Below are 19,589 nucleotides of genomic sequence, written 5' to 3'. Positions count from 1 at the left end.
CATACAACTAGTAAGTGCTAGAGCTGAGATTCAAACCCAACTCTCTTATCTCTGACTCAAGTTCTCTTCTCTGCTCTAGCATACTGGCCTCCACAGCCACCAGCAGAGCAGAACAAAGCAGATGTGTTACAGTGGGTAGGTCTGCACAGCATGTTCGGTTGGTTCCAGTGACAGAAAACCTAGTAACATTCAATCAGCCCTAACTATAATTATAGCTCTGAATGAAAGATTATTTGATCCCTAAGTCTTTCAACAGGGAAATGTATTGTCATTGAACCATAATGAGAGCAATATAACAAAGAAAAAGAGAGATTTCAGGTATTTGGAATTGACAAGTTTATTATTTTTCTTAAAGCTAAAACAAATATACCTCAACACATAAGAGGCTGGTAAAATGTAAGCCCTTACTGCTTTGTTAAAAATAAAATCCGCATATAAAGCTTTTCAGCAGAACCTCAAAAGCAATAAAACACATTTTATCTCCACAATACGTGTTCTACTTTTTGATACATGTGTTGTCAAGTTGATACAACTCATTCAGTACTTGCCTATACAGGAAAAACAAACTTCAACACATGAGGGGAAAAAAAAAACACATGCTTTAAACAACTAAGACAAGTATCTACTGAACTCTTTAAATCTGTCAATAAATAATCGATAGTATAAAAATCCTTAACTCTATAGTTTAAATTAATGGCAGTGCCAATTATCATAATAAAGCAATCAAAGAACACTAATGCAGCTGAGCACATGTACATCAACAAAAAAAATCAGACACGAATAGGAAATTTTTGTTCTCTAAATAATTCCAGAAGAACTGAAGTTAAATGTTACACAATAAATTAATACCTTAAAGTTCTAGCCCAGCTAGAAGTCATCAGTCCTAAAAAGTGACTTACCATAGTTAAAGATTTGCATATAAAGGGTATAAATGTTAAGTCTTAGGTCAAGAGATAAGTAAAGACCATGGCTAAATGTTTAAGTCACTTCTTTGGAGAAGAATCACTATACAAATATTAAATAATTATAATGATAAAATGTTCTATAACATGGAGATATAAACTGAAATTGATCTTTGACATGTAGAATAACTTTATTCATTGCATAAACTGTCTTGAGTTCCGCAAAGAGTTATGATACGGAAGAAACATGCTGAAATATGAATTACATGCTAGTGACCTTATTGGGTTTACCCAAAGTCCTTATTAAAGAAGACCCACTGTAAATGCTATTCAAATAGATGTTTGCATAAAGTTTCCTCCATTCAGGTCTAAACAAGGAAAAACTGGCAATACCTAAAGCAATTTTCAATCTAGGAGCTCAATTACATCATTTTAGGCTACTGAACTAAGCTCTTTATTTTTTTGTACCCAACTTGAATCAGAAAGCAGTTCATATGGGGAGTTGAGGCAAGGGGGTACACTGCTGAGAGGAGGTAGAAGAAATAGAGGAGGCATAGTATTAAGGTGGAAAAGTCAGAAAGTACAGAATCAACAAGAAAATGCAAACAAAAAGAATCTGTGAATCACCATAAAAGCTGCTGATCAATCCATCTTAGCTAGTAGAACATGTATAGACCAAGTAATGAGCTGGCTATAACAGATGTTTCTGTAATTTCGATCGAAAGGTGAAGACACAGCCATTCAGGCAACCAAGAAGAAAAGTACCAAAGATATAGACCTTAAACTGGGAACTGGGATGAATATGGGCATATATCAATGTCTGACAAAAATTTAAATGAGCGTTTAAACATATTTTGCTTTTTGCTATGCAGATATAGCCAATCTCAGAATCACAGAATTTCAGACCCAGAAGGAGTTATCTAGACCTGTTTCCTCATTTTATAGGTGAGTATTGGCTCAGAGAAGCTTGCCCAAGATTGACAGTTGGTTAAGTGGAAGAATTGTGCTACTGCTCAGATTTCTTGAGTCTTAAATCTAGTGCTCTTTCTAGTGGCTGTGCGGTCTGAATGAGCATTTTGAGGTGCTGCAGAGTTGAGCCAACTGTACGATAATTAGCTGCTTAAGACTGTCAAAAAGGAGGGAAAGACTGAAAAACGGACAGTTGTCCATCATCATTAGGAAGATTCCTATCCATCTTAACATGAAAACTACAAAGTAGAAAAAGTTGTCTGGATTTCAGCAAGATTAATTATACCATTCTTAAGATGTTATTGAGATGAATGAAGATTCCATTATTTTGGGGATTCTAATGAAATAAAGAGAAAATGTAAAATGATTTCTTTCACCCATGACCAAATTTGTAGCGACTAAGCATACCATGATTCCTGAAAAATGACAATATGGGTTTCTTTTGATGATAGATAGCCTATGATGGGCCATTTTCTTCATCACCTTCTCTCTTTTACTCCAGCTAATAGACAGCTCTTAATGTAGTTAAAAAAAATTTTTTTGGAGGCAATCAGGATTAAGTGACTTGTCCAGGATTACACAGCTTGTTAAGTATCTGAGGCCAGACTTGAACTCCCAATTCCAGGGTAGGTGCTCGATCCACTGTGCCACCTAACTGCCCTAAGATCTTATATACTTTGAAGCAGAATTTAAAATCTATTAAGCATTTGAAGCCTTATTCTTTGAGTCTCCTCCATAGCAATGATATCTCTATTTTCCTTGAGATACCTACACTCCACACACATAATTTGTACCAGAAAGTTTGGGTTCTCTCTATGGGTAAAAATCTCTGCCTGAGTAGATTCCCACTAATGAAGGATAGAAGTCAATGATATGAGTGCCAACATAACACAACATAATACAGGTTGTGACCAAAAGAGACACTTAAATACTTGAGGTCAGAAAGGTAGTTGGAGATAGATTCCTCGCTTCCATTTCTCTGGTACCTTTGAAATCATTAAGAGTCAAATTCTCCAAGCTGTCCTCATGAAAGACATCCCTGAAACCTTTAATGGAGTATCTATTAAGATAAACTCCATGTCTTGATAAAAGGACATATACAAGTTTGTTTTTTTTTTTTTACTTTATCTACCATCCTGTCCCAGGTGCTCTCATAAACTTCTCAGAGCACGTTTTCTAGAAGAATACGTGATTTTAGGAGATACTACCTATCTATGCCCTGAAAAGATGTCAAGTCCACTTTCATGACTTTTTGGGGACATAGACCTGAGATCATATAGTCTAAATGTATTTTAACAAATGAAGAAACTTTTTATGGCAGTGATCAATGTATCCTTAAGTCCAAAATTCGTGCTTCAGTGGCAGTTGTCATCATCATCAGACATGAATTTGTAGCCTAACATATTGATTTAAGGGGTCTGTGCAGAGAGGGTGTCAGAATAGGAATTGGAGCCAACCTGTACTTGAGTATGAATCACTTTTACAATATCCTCAAAAAGTGGAATGCTAGAAATCCATCAATCTCAAAGGCAGCCCATTCTACTTTTAGGTAGTTCTAATTGCTAGAAAGATCTTTCCAACATCAAGCCTAAATTTGCCTCTCTACACCTTCTTCTACCCATGCCCCTGGTTCTGTGCTCCAGGCCTCAACGATATATCTTTCTAAAAGTTTAATGATTTGGCATCCTACTGCTGGGATATGCTGCTGTTCCTGCTCCCAGACAATCAAAACAACACAAGCTAGGCACAAACGTATGATGGTCTCATTCTACATGGATCTGAAGAACTTTTTATAAAAAGATTGTTTCCAACCTGGCTCCTATATGTAGGACACAAGAACTAAAATGTTGGTTTCAGCAACATTATAAACACTGATGACAAAAAGAAACAAAATCTTCACATGTTCCAAATGCAAAAACGTTAAGTCAGGAAATACACAGTTTCAAAATTATTAAGAAGGTAGATTTAGGGAATCCAACTTAAAAAAAACAAAACTACTGAGTACAGTCTAGGGAAAAGCATATACAGGGTATTCCAACTGTCAGTGCAATTTTAAAACATTAAAACTTTAAAATGCACTAAGATTGCTGGGACACCTTGTATTTTAGGCCAGTTACGGAAGAAAATATTTCAGTACAAAACTAATGAAGATGTAAAAAATTTCTTAATTTTCTAGTTTTGGTGATTTAGGGCTAGAAAGGACCTCAGAGCCAACAACTAATCTCATCCCTACATTTTGTTTAAATCTTCCATAATGATAAAAAAAACAGATTCAATTTTTAGGAATTTCTTGAATATAAAATTGCTATAAATACTGTCAATAAGGTTACTGATTAGATCATTCATGTGGTCCTCTGAAATAAAAGCAATTACCTAAAAAAGGTCTTTAAAAAAGTCAGGCTCAACAAACTGATGACAATGCTGTATTTTAAACACTCAAAGCACAAAATTTACCACAGATTATAATTTAAACATATATAGTGTCTGTAAATAGCAAATACTTATTTAATTCTGAATATTACCCTCTTGGTGTCTGTCTGAAACAGCTAATCAATTTAGTTGGTACAACTCACCTTGGTAGAACTCTTTCTTAAATAAGGTGCTGTTCAACACAAAGTAAATAATACCATATATGTCTACTTTGTCTTTGTGATCAATGAAATGTTTGGCTCTTCCCTTTTCTGGCTGATGGTCCCTAATACACTTGTGACACAGGGACAGGCAGATATAATTATCTTCATTTTGCAGATAAGGGAACTGAAGCACAGACTGGGTAAGGGATCTGCCAAAGGTCACACTGTTAATGGTATATATCAGCCTAAAATGCTAAGCACTAGATCACCCTTTCTCACCATGAAATTATCAGGAATATTCACAGAGCTGTCACAGTAAAATATCATATATTGTAATTCTGGTCCTAGCTTAAGCCAGGCAACTGAAGGACATTTTTTGGGGTAACCTTTTGTCCTTTTTAAAAGACAAACTCTTTTTTAATGTAATGTAGGTACTGAAATCACCTTTACCTAAATTAGCAAAACTTTAAAATCTGAACAAAGGTACAGATTTGATATTAGTGAACTGAAAGTAATATAATCTCCATTATATCACATTTGTTGCTTTATGATAGGCTTGCTACTAAACTCTACCTTTCACCTTTAAAACAAGCAGTGCCCCACTTTTCTCAGTGTACTTTTAAAAATAAAACAAATAGTACATTAGGAGATTCTAGAAACACACAGAGTATTCATTTTGTTATACTTAGAAATGTGGAACTGAAGTTGAAAATACATTATCAATGCCATCTTATTAGGAGATAATGCCTCAACTAGATTTTCATTCAAAATTGTTTATTAAATTTATGTCCTATAACTAGATTTGTGGATAATCAACTAGTGTATAATATACTGGACCTTATAAGAAAGCTGTGTTTTATATATATATGTATAAACACATATATTTTAGATGCCCATTAAAATGGAAATCCATTTAAATAATGAGTAATTTAAAAGCACTTTGCAAATATAAAGTGCCAGATTAATCTGAACATCATATATTTACTCACTCATGGTATGGGGGGTGTACACTGCAGTATCAGAGGGCTAAGACTACTTTACTGCTCTCCACAGAAAGAAATTTATCTTAAAAGTAAATTCTAACAGTCTTTTAATTAGGGAGCATTAGTTATATACTATTTCTGTGTTCTAAGTAGTTACTATCCTCTTGATCAAATTCTCCATTAAGTATTCACAATGAAAAGATCAAATTCGCTATTAAGTATTCACAATGAAAAGAATTCACAATGATATGATTAGATTCTGAAAGACTGTTAGAAATATTTTCTAATTATACTTGAGAAAATGAGTATGAGGCTTTCCACAAAGTAAAAATAAATAAGATATTTTTCTCTAGTAATTAAAAAAGGATTGTAATTGTATGATGGCATAAGGTCCAAAAAATGAAAAAAACATGATGGGGGGGAGGGAAAGGAGGGCAGGGCATAGCCTATTTCAAAATTGTATTTGCTTCTTTTCAGAATAGCTCCAGAGAGCATTTTATACACAAAATGAAATCTGTGCTATTCTGGATGTGGTAGATACCTGAACTGTTAGGGCTGGAAGGGACTTTATACATACTATCCCTTCATTTTACAGTCTTAGCAGGATAAATTGAGAGAGTCAAAGGATTGAGTTATCATAACCAGGTCATGTAGATGTTAAGTCCATTTTGAGTAAATTTGATTCTAAGATTTTTTCCCCCTAATAGATATTTGCACTATCTCCTCAAAATGTTTTGTCCTTAACATTTTCATGACACTGTATCTATCAGATATTTCTGAGTGTTTCATCAAGAAAGAAACAGGATGAAGGGCATATGAATTTTAAAAAGTTAGCTCCACTGGAGAAGAATGCTATTTATAGTAAAAAAGTATGTGGAGAAAATTTCATTATTAAAAAAGCCAAATGAAGATTAATCAAACACATTTTAAAAAATAATTCATAAAATATGACAAGGCTACTTAAAATTTTTAATTGATTTCTTTCTTTTTCAGGTTCAAGACCTGCGATTTCATCTGTGTGGGGAATTCCCAGTGAGATGTTTATCATTTTTAATCTGTCTTCTGGAAATCATTGCGTATTTTTAGGTTTAGTCTCTTCCCTTTGTTGAAATAGAATTTTTACTCTGTGTTGTATGTTTTAATAAAGTTAAGGTTAACATGGTGGACTGCCTAACAATATTTTCATTCAAAGATCATTTGTATTAAAAGATGTCAATATATGCTAGCATAAATAGAGGAGAAATTCAAAATCATTTCTTGGTAGTTAATTAGGTGATATAAGTTCCAACTGGTAACCTGAGTACTCTTAAAATACAGGATTCTTTACAAATGACAGCCTAGAATGATTTTTTCACAAAGCCAGATACATCATTTAAAGGTTTAAATTCTCTATCTAGTTTCTATTATTTTGAAGTATAGCTTATTAGAATTTTAATACCCTTAACATAGCCACTTAGATGTAAAAAAATTCCTAAATGTGTTTCTACCTTTGAAGAAAATATCTTGACATTCGGGTGGGAGAGGAAGAGGCATATAACAGGCATGCATTATTTTCCTGAATTTAGCATGAAACTACTACAAATGTTAACTACCAAAGATTTCTTCCTGTAAACCACAAAACATGCATTCAGTCTGAAATGTGTGCATAGACATACTAGATTTTTAAATATACGTATTCCTAAACCAACACTTTTTAAATTCATTTCCCTCCTAAGTTTATCAGTAAAATTTTTTGAGTGTTTCTGCAAGTTCATATATCTACAATGACTTTTGACAGCAGAACAGCAATATCCAGCTCAAGATAAACATATACGTATATATAGATATAAAAAGGACAGGCAATCACTTGAATAAAAAATCTAGAAAATTCACGCTTGATTACTGTACACAAACTGTAAAACTAATACATGTATATATAGGTATAAAAAGGACAGGCAATCACTTGAATAAAAAATGTAGAAACTTCACGCTTGATTACTGCACACAAACTGGAAAACTAATACATGTATATATGTGCATATATATATATGTTGTATGGTTACATATCAGAAATGGTGAGTCAATAAAATATAAATTGCATGAAGTACAAATAAATCTATCTTTTTAGCTTAAAATTTTTGTTAACAAATCAACTTACGATTATACTAATGATGCAACAATATATTTATGCTGTCCCATAAATAATAGGCTTACTTTATTGTTTTAAGCAAATATATTATACATTTACCATTAAATATCTTTAAAACATTTACCATTCAAATTTTGTAAAAACTTCTGCATTTTTACCCTACACAAGTAAAGATTTTTATATAAAACAATGAACAATATTAACTTTTTTATAAAACCATTCTGAAGTATATACAAGGCCAAAATAATTTTCTTCAAAAAGCTTTTTCATTCTATAGCTTTTTCATTAACAAAAACCAGATTTCACTTGTTATCTCAATCATATGACATCATAATTTATTATTACTACTGAAATACTAATATAACTAAAATTGTACCTAGTGGGTATATAAACATTTAGGATAAAGAAGATAAAAATTTACTAGATATAACCTCGGAGTAAAGAAAGAAAATATTATAAGAAGGGCAAAATTATAAAATTGTGAATAGCAGTGTTTCATGAATTAATTGCTAAATGAATTCAATATTTCTTTTATTTCACCTGTATTATGTTTGATGTAAAGAAACCTGTTGTAGGTAACTTTAGATGAATGAGATATTGACATACATAAAACTGTTTTGTGGAAAAAGCTCATGTGGGAGAAGATTTGAGAAAAGTACTAATAAAATAATCTGCCTGTGAATCTAGGGAATCATCCTAGCTTCTCCTTTCTTAGAGATCAATAAGAGTGATTTATCTGTACAACAGAGGTAACAGTCTTGTCAAACTAGAGGTAGTCCTCCTTTAAAGTATATATCACACTTTGATACTGCTCAAAAGCCCAGAGAAACATTTTTAGATTTTCACATGAATGGTTTTTGTAAGGAAGAGAAATACACAATTTCATTTAAAAAACTGAATTCTGCCTGTAGCAGAGGATTTCCGACAATGTTAGCAGTATTTATTTTTAAAACAGAGTTGATGCCACGCCAAAGAAAGGCAGCCTTGAATAGTATGTACTGAAATTGATTACACATGAGAACTACTTCAGGAAGGGCTAGCAATAGGTGGCTAAAAGTTTTTAAGGTGCCTGTAAACCTTACTTCTATGATCGGCCAACCAATTGAGATAATTTGCCAGCCTCCTAGTACTATCACTCACAGATTTTGTGAAACAAGACTTACAACAAATTACAAAATTGGTAATTGTTTAGCCCCTTAGAAGACAGAATTAATCCACTGGATAACATTTTTTAATTAGAACAATCAAGAAAAAGAATAAATTCATACTTCTAATCTGCTAAGAAAAGTGTGTAATAACTGTAAATTCCTAAATTTAATTTTTTCTCTTGATCACTGTAGCGATTTTCAAAATCTGGAATACCAAGCAACAGTAAGTCATTTCAGCCTTTTAAAGCATTTTCTAAGTGGCTTCATAATTTATAAAAAAGGTATCAAATTACAAACTGAAATCAAAATGGAAAGCCACAGTCAACATATTTTTTTAACCTGTGGGTTTGAGGGTAGGCATGTATCATGTTTGCTTCTGTGAAAGGTGCTAAATTCCTTACTTATTCTTTCAATCTTTGGCATTTGATTTCAGAAAGTCAAAATGCTACAAAATGAGATGCTTTTACGATGTAGATGCCCACACTTGGGGAACTTATCTACTCATTATAAACTTTACTCATCTTAGTAGCACAGAATCTTGAATTGGAAGGAAACTCAAAAAATCATTGTTTACCCCCAAATCTACATAATGAATCCTTTCTACAACATTCTTGACAAGTGATCACACAGTCCTTAGTCAAGTGGTGAGGAGTAATAACACATTTTAGTCACTGATGGGCTGCGCTCTACTCCAAAAAACAAAAATTTTGTGGCCATCTACCAGTAACCACAAACTGAAGGATCCTAGGCTACTTGTTTTGTAATTTGGAGTTGTATAACATAACCACATGAAGAAAGGCAAGACTTGTCTGTTGGTACTTCCTCAATATGTAGATGTATAAAATCCCAAACAACATAGAACAAGAAGTTCTACATAGATAGCACCGAGTAATCTTTTTTTGAAATAATACACTTAGTAAATACAGTGTTTTCCTAACAGATATTAAAAAAAATTGCATACACAGTTACTATTTCATATACTTTCCTAAAACAAGTGATATCTGACATATCAATCATGATGATTAAAATGATTGTCCCTAGATAAACAGATCTCTAGTCCTCCTGGTTTGATTTCCATTGATTAATGTTAGTAGGTAGGTGAGTGTGAAGAAGGATTGCCTAAATGTCTCCACTCAGAAGATAATCACTTTATTGGGTCTCTACAGAAACTCTAGGTAGCCATTATATACTCATGTCTTTCAAAAAAAAATTTATTATCATGTGTTTTGGCCAACAGCTAACTAGAGCTCTCATAATAAGATAATAAACTCAAAACCATTTTGGAAAGCTGCCATCTTTAACTTCATGCCAATTTTTCTGCCTCTAACATTATTTACTTGTCCATAAATTATCATTTCTATTCTAAGATTTACATTTCCATAACTCAAGAAAGAGGCTCTCTTCAAGATTTTGCATTATGATTCAATCCAGAGAGGGAGCAAGAAGTGGAAAATGCACTACAGTGGAATATCAGGAAAATCAAATTAATGTGTGTATGCCACAAATTTAAAATGTGTAGGGGGAACAGAAAAATGGAGAAAAAAGAAAATGCACTCACAAATATGAAAAAAAAATCTAACAAATGTGATAAAAAATGACATGGATATGTTTACTCTTAATTATCAATGTGGTCTAAGGGGCACAAAAATGCTTTCATCCAACCATTTTTAACAATCTTGCTATGACATAATGAAGGGAAAAGTTTATTTAAAATCACATTCTGAGCCTTGCTTAAGGTTGTGGGAGAATTTACATAGTTCCATGGAATAAAATTCTAGTAATTTAAAATGTATTCTTTTAAAATTAATTTTCAAAAGCAATGTTTAAGAAAATATAGAGCTTTAAATAGAAGTTTAAAGGCACTGGTTTTATCAAATTAAAATTCTAAGTGACTTAAAATTCCCATATCTATGCTCATTTGGTTTTCCATCACACCTTTTTTTTCCTTAAATTCACAGAATAAGCAACATTTTAGGAAAAAGGACTTACTAAATTTAGGGATTGCAACAAAAACACCTTTTCAACAAAATAGCAAAATATATTTTCTCTGCTTATTTATCAAAACAAAAACTATTCTATATTTTAATTTTAATTTTGCTAGATTTTTTGTTTATGATACATGTAACAATAATCTATCCAGATACACTGTGGAACCTGAACAAGCATGAATATGAAAGTGTCATTTAGGATGGGGAAATGTCTGTTTTCAAAGTCCAAAATTTATATTACTACTTAAAAATCAAAATGTCGTAAGTTACAATAACAATAATAAAAGCATCATACAATTAGCCACCAAAAATCTAAATGATTACTAAACTAATCTTTTGCCCTGAAATAAAATGTAGTGAGAAATGTCAAAAGTACCCATGTTATTCCTTAATGGGATGAAAAATAATTATGAAACAGGTCACTTGAAAATCTTTGGAGAAAATGGTTTATTAAAGCTTTATGGAGTGTTAAAAAAAACTATGATAACACTACAAAGCAACATGTCTATTTTTGGAAAAAAAAATGGAGACAACCTCTTTGCAGCAAACTGAAGTTAAACTTCTTATTGTGCAAAATCAAGAACTATTCATAAAACTCCCAATTTTCCTTCTTCAATTGTGCAATTTCAAAATACACTTGGGGGCTGAATATAAGATGACTTAAAAGTGGATAGGAATTTTTAAAAAGAAAACTAAATACTCTTAAGGAATGATCTAAAAAGAAAATGGATTTTTGGTGAGGAGACAGATTTTGTAAAAATCAAATACAGTACACAGAGAGGAGCCTTGATAACAAGAAGAAAATTAACAAAATGTAAAATACTATTGCCACAGTGTCCAGAGGTGCAGAAACAAATTAAACACATTCAACCTACTCTACAATCACCTTTAAAATACAAGCATTCCACTAACATGTTCAAATCTTTAACATTTTCTTTCAGTCATGACGAACCAGAAGTGTTCAGTATTTAGCAGTAAGGGCCTTCATTTTTAAATACATGTTGCTTACACATAAAAATCTGGGTTCTTACACGTCATGTAAAAATGGAAGCAAAATCATAGGGATCAATTATTTTTGTTCATATCTTCACCTACTTTGCACAGGCAGGAAGAAGCCAAGTTTTATTAACTGTACTTGTTATAATCTAACTACACATCCCAGTTTTTCTGGGACAGTACCAAATTCAAGGGAAAAAGTGTACTTTCAAAAATTGAGGTTTTATGAAAGGATTATATCTTATCACATGAGTTAAGATTTTGGTTCAAAAATATGTTTACCTCAAGTCTAACAGAAGCAACATACAGAGCAATGGTAGCTGGCCAATTTCCAGACTCATGAAACAGGATGGACAAACAACTTTAGACAAGGAAACAAATTTCAATGGCAAGCACCCAGCTAAAAATACAACTGGAAGCAAAGAAATGGAAAGAAGGAAACAGGCCAGAATCACCTGCGAAAGCTCAAAAGACAAAATACTACAGATCAAGATTGAAATCAGGATTGTGAAGTGCTCTTACGGTGAAAAAATTGCCCCTTTCTTCTTGAAATCCATATCTAAAAGCACTTTATACAGAAACTATCTTTTTGGGGACACATCTTTCATTTCTAAGAAATGTCATAGTTTGATATCTTTTTGGGGACACATCTTTCATTTCTAAGAAATGTCATAGTTTGAGGTGAGCTTGATTAGGAAAATGAATAGCTGAATAAAACCTACAAGGCAGCTGTAGAGACTTTTTTCTGTGGGTTAAGAATTTTTACAGTATTTTAATAGACAAACATTTCTTTCCCTATTCTTTTATCCCTTGAGCCCTTACAATTTAAAAATTGCCTCCTATTAAAATTCTTGATTCAATAACTTTCTGCTATATTAGTTTTTTAAAGAACCAGTTTCCTAAAGAAGATATACATGTGAATGATATATTTAATTATCATAAGGAAATATGATAGGCTTTAGTAAGATAACTTTTCCAAATTTATTAAAAAAATCAAAAATAAAAAGATATTTAATAACACTATAATAGAATTAATCTACAAGACAATTATTTTTGCCATCATTTAAGTGCTTACCATAAATAAACTTAGCTTTTTAGGAATTAATAATTATTAGGAACTTGATTACATAAACAAACCTCTTCTCTTATTACTAGCCAAGAGAAGACTACACTGAATAATTAACACATCCTGGGTAATAGAAAGGAACAATAAATTAGAAATGGTCCCCCAACAAAAACCTGTTTCCTAGTGAATGTCTAACACAGCTAATTCAAAGAGGTGAATAAAAACACATTAAATTGAAGTTACGTTCTCATAAAATAATATTTGAGAATATATTTAAAAATAATGTGACATTCAAAATAGATTTTGTAAGTCTTCTGTAAATAAAAAGTTTTTGCAATTCTACTAGTCTTTTAAAATAATTTCTCGTATAATTAAGTGCATTCATTATGTAATCACTTTAGAAACATTAGAAGCATTAATATTAAGACTAATTTCAAGTGGAAACAGAACTAATACTGGAATTCAAGACAGGTATACTGGGATGTGCATTAACTGTTTCAGAAAAACAGGTATATGATTTACTAACTTACTCTCTCAGAGGTATTTCCTAGATAACTGAAGGAGTTAATGTATTTCAAAATATCTAATACATATTTACTCACCTAAAAGGATCTCATCTTGTGGATAATGATGGACTGTGGAGAATCATAATTTCTATAAAGCTAAAAAACTGATTTTTTTGCTTTCTATAGTATCATCTTTATTCATATCTCAATCATTGATATTAAGATTCAAAAGAAAATAGTACCCCATTAACTAGAACTTATAATGGATCAAATCACATATTCCCCAAACAAATACATTCATACAGTAAAAATGCTGTAGGATGTGGTAGTGGTAGATTTGGGTGGAATTGCAGTCTGCCACACTAACAGTATAAAGGTATTCATATATCTCTTTTTGGTTATTTTCATTATCTATAGATAAAGAAGACAGTCATTTCACCTTAACATTTTGCATGCAGGAAAACTGTTTTCTATTTTAGTAACCTGAAAGCATGAATTTCAAAATGTAATGCATTGTATATTACGAAAATCTGAATCCAAATTTAAATGGTGCTAATTACAAGAGCATAATACATTAAATAGTGACCTTCTGGTATTTATAATTAGGGGAAGGAGAATTTTGAAAAGGGAGGCATTACTATGGACTTAATTTGAAGCCTTATCAGAGTTAATCCTTGATTAAGAGATGGGTCATTAGTTAACGTGTGTTTTTTTGCTTATTTTATCACTTATAAGCTCTTCCATCAAAGGAGGACAGGGGAAAGAAGAAATGAAAATTACATCTGTCAGTTTTCTAATGTTCACTCTAAGCTAGCAACAACCACATCACCAATAGCATATTGTTTGAAAATTTTCCTTAACTATTTCCTTTATACAAGAAAATCCCTTTAGGTCTATCTGGCAACTGCATCATTTACTACTTTATGGTACAGTTCAAAAAAACTAGTTATAGAATAACATTTGCTATTAATGGAAATTTTAATGAATATTAAAAATTTATGTTTTATTTGCATATTCTGTGAACTATTTGTGGATTGTGGTAATTCATTCTAGGCTTTCCCATCATTACTTAAATACCTAGTGCACAAATAACAATCCCTGACTCAATAAGAATTATGAAACCATTGGGCTCTTTCAAAAATAGAAAAAAATTACTCTTAATAATCATTAAGAAGAAAATATGAATAAAATTTATATCCATATTTTGAAAATATCAATGTTGGCCATTTCATTCCCAGTGACATCAATTACATAATGATTTAATATTAAATATATTACTATGTTAAACAGTGCAATATTTCAGTATTCACATCAGGCTAAAGTTAATGCTGCTATTATCTTTGATGTTACCATCAAGAAAGTAATAAATAAAGTAAGTTCATGCCCAAATCCTTTCCCAAATACTCAAAAGGTTATCATTGATTAAAACCACAAAATAAACGTTAGTCTTGGCTTTATTACACACATTCCTGTAAACATGGCTAATCTTGATTTTCAGAGTCCTTACGACTCCCTGTGATTTCTGTAAAATAAAAACTAACCTACAGTTCCTATAACCTTTTTGTTGTTGTTTTTTTGCATAGGGAATGGATTTATTTAATTTTAAAATGCAGCAAGCTCTTAATGACACTTCTTAAACAAAAAGTTAGCACTTAAGATTTCCATATGAGTTCAGCACTTGAGCAATAAAAGTGCTCTGCATAAGTTTATAAAATGTTTTTTCATATTTAAAAGTTAACAACTGAAATGTTTCAAAACAAATCACATTTATGATGCTAAAATAATTATATACATAATAAACTACCAGAGGAGGAAATCCTTCCCTGTAGCACAACACAGTGTACAGTTATGAAGCACAGTGTTTAGTAAAATTTCCCTTTAGTTTGTCCTCACATCAGTGCATAAGTGGCTTATGATTTCATCATACAGCCAGGCCTATTCTATTTGTTGCATACAAAGTAGAAGAGGGATGTGAGGAGTAATTTAAAGTAGATAATGGAAAAAATGTTTAAAATACAGTACATGTGCTATAAGCTGTGCACTTTATAAAACAATCTGCTTTCTTTCATCACACTCCTTCATAAAGCGCAATATGACTTAGAAAAGAGATAAATGTACCCTAAGGTTTTTTCAATATCCATTAAAACATTGCTAGGAAAGAGCAGTGTGTAATTAAAAACGTACATAGCTTAACATGCATTTCATATGGATCCCAAATACATACTGTGGGATCTTATGTTTTTTAATCCTTTTCAAAAAGAAAAAAATTTACATTAATAGGTTATCATCATCTATAATCACAAACTAGAAACAATAAGTTAAAACCTTCCCTCAAGAAACAAACATATTTAACACATTAAATTCATCACAAATTCCTTATGAAAAGCCAACCATCTTCACTGGTAAGTCATTGCGCAAAGGGTGCAAAGTTTTCTTTTAAATCCCATGCCATCCAAAGTGGAAACAAATGGTCATCTTAGCAAAGGCCAATTCCTGTTAGCAGACATCTAAAAAAACTAAGACATATTTTGTAAGCAGCTCAAAGCTAAACAGCTGGGAAAAACCTCCAATTAAATTTACTGAAAGCTTTGCTCTTTTAAGAAAAGTATTGTTGATAGATATTATTTTTGATTTCCAAACAGTGTTAACACTAGCTCTATTCACAGTAATATACTGTGTCCAGAATAGCTGGACAAGGACAAACCAAACAGGTTATTTAGAAGAAATTCATTAAAGGGCAGAATTCAAATGAGAGCAAGAGGACGTGGCAGGTATTTTTTAAAATCAATAAACACCTCTCAGTTCTAAATCGGGGCAAGTAAAGGTGCAGTGTGTCCCCACTCCCACCACTGGTGTGTTCTTCAGTCAGAGAACTGGAAGATGGCTTCTGGATTATTGCTATCAGGGTTGCTCGGCTGCAGTGTCTTTGTCGGTGTAGTTTTACCATGAGAATGAGAGGAAGAAGAATGAGAACTTTCACTTGAACTGCTGCGTGTCTCTGTACTCGTGCTGGTTTTCTTCATTTTCCTTCTCTTTGCGAGAGGAGCCTTATCAACATTCTGAAGGCAGAACCCCTCCCTCTTGTACTTGTTAAAGGCCTAATGGGAATAAAAATGACATATGTTAGGGTAAGAATATGTTAATATAGATTACACTGATTAAGTCATGACTTACTGTGACAAGAACCAACATTTTGGCATTCCCTTCCTCCTGAATGGGCAGCTAGGTGGGGTAGGCGGTGGGCCGCGACTCTAGAGTCAGTAAGACCCGAGTTCAAATTCAGCCTCAGACATTTCTTTGCTGTGTGACCTTGGGCAAGTCACTTATCTCTGCTTGCCTTAGTTTCTTCATCTGTAAAATGAGCTGGAGAAAGAAAGGGCAAATCTTTGCCAATATCTTTGCTAAGAATACCCCAAACAGGGTCACAAAGATTTGGAAACAACTTACAACAACAACTCTCCCTCTTTTTTTATGTTTGAGAAATGAAATCTTTATCAGAGAAACTCATCGTAAAAATTTTTTTTCATAGTAATAATTACCAACTATGTATTTTCCTCCCTCTTATTTTCTCCCTATTTATCCTACTCTCTCTTTTTATATTGTCCATTATCAAAAGTGTTTTGCTTCTGATTTTTACCTCTCCCAAACTATTCTCTTTTCTTTTTTTAAAATTTATTTTGATTTGTCAACAATCACTTCCATAAGCTTTTGAGTTTTAAATTTTTCTCCTCCTCCTTCCCCACCACATTCCTATTAAACATATTTTCATGTTTGTAAATAAGAATTAGAACCAATAGGAGGAACCACCAGAAAGAGGAAACAAAACAAAACAGAAGAAAAAAAATAGCAAATAGTATGCTTCGATCTGCATTCAAACTCCACAGTTCTTTCTTCGGATGTGGATAACATTTTCCATCACGAGGCCTTTGGAGATGTCTTAGATCCTTGTATTGCTAAGAAGGGCTAAGTCTATCAAAGTTAGTCATGCACAACATGGCTGTTATTGTGTACAATGTTCTCCTGGTTCTGCCCACTTCACTCAGAATCAGACCATACAGTCTTTCCAGGTTTTTCTGAAGTCAGCCTGTTCATTATTTCTTACAGCACAATAGTATTCCATTTACATTCATATACCACAACTTGCTCAGCCACTCCCCAATTGATGGGCATCCTCTCAATTTCCAAGTCTTTGCCACCACAAAAAGAGCTACTATATGTGTTTTTGTACATGTGGGTCCTTTTCCCTTTTTTATGATCTCTTTGGGATACAGCCCTAGAAGTGCTATTGCTGGGTCAAAGGGTATGCACATTTTCATAGCCCTTTGGGCATAGTTCCAAATTGCTCTCCAAAATGGCTGGATCATTTCACAATGCATTAGTCTTCCAATTTTCCCACATCTTCTCCAACATTTATCATTTTCATGTTTTGTCATGTTGGCCAATCTGATAGGTGTGATATGGTTCCTCATAGAAACAACAACTCTCTTGTGTATTAGGTTATTTAGGATGGTAAAGTAGGCCATGGGAGGAATATTTCTAAAAGTTGTGCAGCATAACAAAATTGCCCCCTTTGAAATATAATGTGCAGGCCAAAGATTCTATGTAATCCCTGGAAGAAATCAATTAGACTCAATTTAGGAAATTATTGATTAACTATAAATATCTGGACAATGCTAACAATTTAGAACACCACTATTTTACTGGCGCCAGGTCTTTGAAATTTTTATCACCGAGCACCCAAACTGAGCAGCTATGTTCCATTATAGTTCAGTTTAACTTAGATGTCTTCCTGACTCCAAGTCCAACACTCTGGGCCCAGTAACTTGTTCCTGGTTACTATAAAAAGTCCCTCATTGATTCCTTGGCTAACTCCTCATCATGACTATGCTGAAACTATTCTCCTTTAGTCCCCAGCTCCAGCTTTTTTTGTTCAGTCATCTTCAGTCATGTCTGACTCTTTGTGACCTCATTTGAGGTTTTCTTGGCAGACAGACAGGAGTAGCTTGCCATTTTCTCCTCCAGCTCATTTTACAGATAAGGAAACTGAGGCAAACAGGGTTAAGTGACTTGCCCAGGGTCACATAGCTTGGAAGTGTCCGAGGCGCAGTGCGCTATCCACTGTGACACCTAGCTGTCCCCCCACTCTCATCCCTACTCTGCAGCTATTATGTCTATGAAGCTGGCACAATCTAGGCCACCTACATAAAGCTCTCCTACTAGAATTTCTCTTTTCTTCAATACACATGCCTTATCCTGACCTTTATTCTCTCATTCTCCTCTTCAGTCTCAAAGGAAACACTGTCCTCCTCCTTTCTAAAAAATCTCTTTAGGCTGTTTTACTTGTTCCTGACTATTTCCACACAACGCTGACTTTTCCTGAATTATAGCTCAGCACTTTTGTACACGATCAGTTACCATAATAATATGTACTTCATATTAGGCTGAAATTTTATTGAGTTTCTTCACTAATAACAACAATAATAATAATGACAGCTAACATTTACATAGTGCTTACTATGTGCCAGGCACTGTGGTAAGTGCTTTTTAAATATTATCTCATCTGATGATCACAACAACCCTGTGATGTGGGTGATATTCTTATCTCCATTTTACAGATGAGGGAAACTGAGGCAAACAAAAGGTTAAGTATCTTGCCCAGGGTCACAGAGCTAGTGTGTGACCTATGTGGCTACATTTGAACTCAGGTCTTCTTGACTCCAGGTCCAACACTATCCACTGCAACACCTATAGTACACACAGAGAAACATAGACACAAGACAGATACACAGACACACATTCACACGGCATATCTTAACTCTCCAACTAGACAGCAAACTAGTTGAGCACGGGTACTGGATTTTCTGCTTCCTTCGTATTCATGTTGGCATTTTGTAGAATGTTACATACATAATAACTACTTACTGAAGGAACGGCTTTATTTTAGTATAGATTATACAGTTTCAACACAAACGTTTATGTTTTTTAAAGTAAACAGCCCGGAATTTTTTCCATTGTGGCAAGTCATATTACAAACAGTTTAAATTTGCTACTTAAAATTATGGAACTGTTAAGTAAAATACCCTTTTGTAATTCCTTTTGATATTCAAATAAAGAGTTATGTCGAACCAGAAGTGAATCTGATCCATTAAATATATATTATTTTCTACATATATTAGCATACATTGAAGCTACTACACAAAAAATAGGGCGGGAGCTAGGTAGCATATAGTGGATATAGCACCGGCCCTGAAGTCAGGAATACTTGAGTTCAAATCCAGCCTCAGACCAAACACTTGACACTTACTAGCTGTGTGACCTTGGGCAAGTCAC

At 33.1% G+C, this 19,589-nt stretch overlaps 1 protein-coding gene across 1 annotated transcript in view; it reads right to left on the bottom strand.

Moving 5' to 3' along the window:
• Window positions 1-319: 319 nt before the first annotated feature.
• The window catches only part of RPS6KA5 (ribosomal protein S6 kinase A5), a 210,619-nt gene continuing 191,349 nt past the window's right edge, over window positions 320-19,589 (bottom strand). Inside the window, exon 17 of the mRNA XM_021000385.2 lies at window positions 320-16,357. Coding sequence (XP_020856044.1) covers window positions 16,121-16,357 — 237 coding nt within the window. The 3' untranslated portion in view covers window positions 320-16,120. The remainder of the gene's footprint in view (window positions 16,358-19,589) is intronic.

This window comes from Phascolarctos cinereus, unplaced genomic scaffold (assembly GCF_003287225.1).
Source record: "Phascolarctos cinereus isolate Bilbo 61053 unplaced genomic scaffold, phaCin_HiC Scaffold_3;HRSCAF=262, whole genome shotgun sequence".
In the NCBI taxonomy this organism is placed as follows: Eukaryota; Metazoa; Chordata; class Mammalia; order Diprotodontia; family Phascolarctidae; genus Phascolarctos; species Phascolarctos cinereus.
This window is presented reverse-complemented; position numbering and strand designations above follow the sequence as displayed.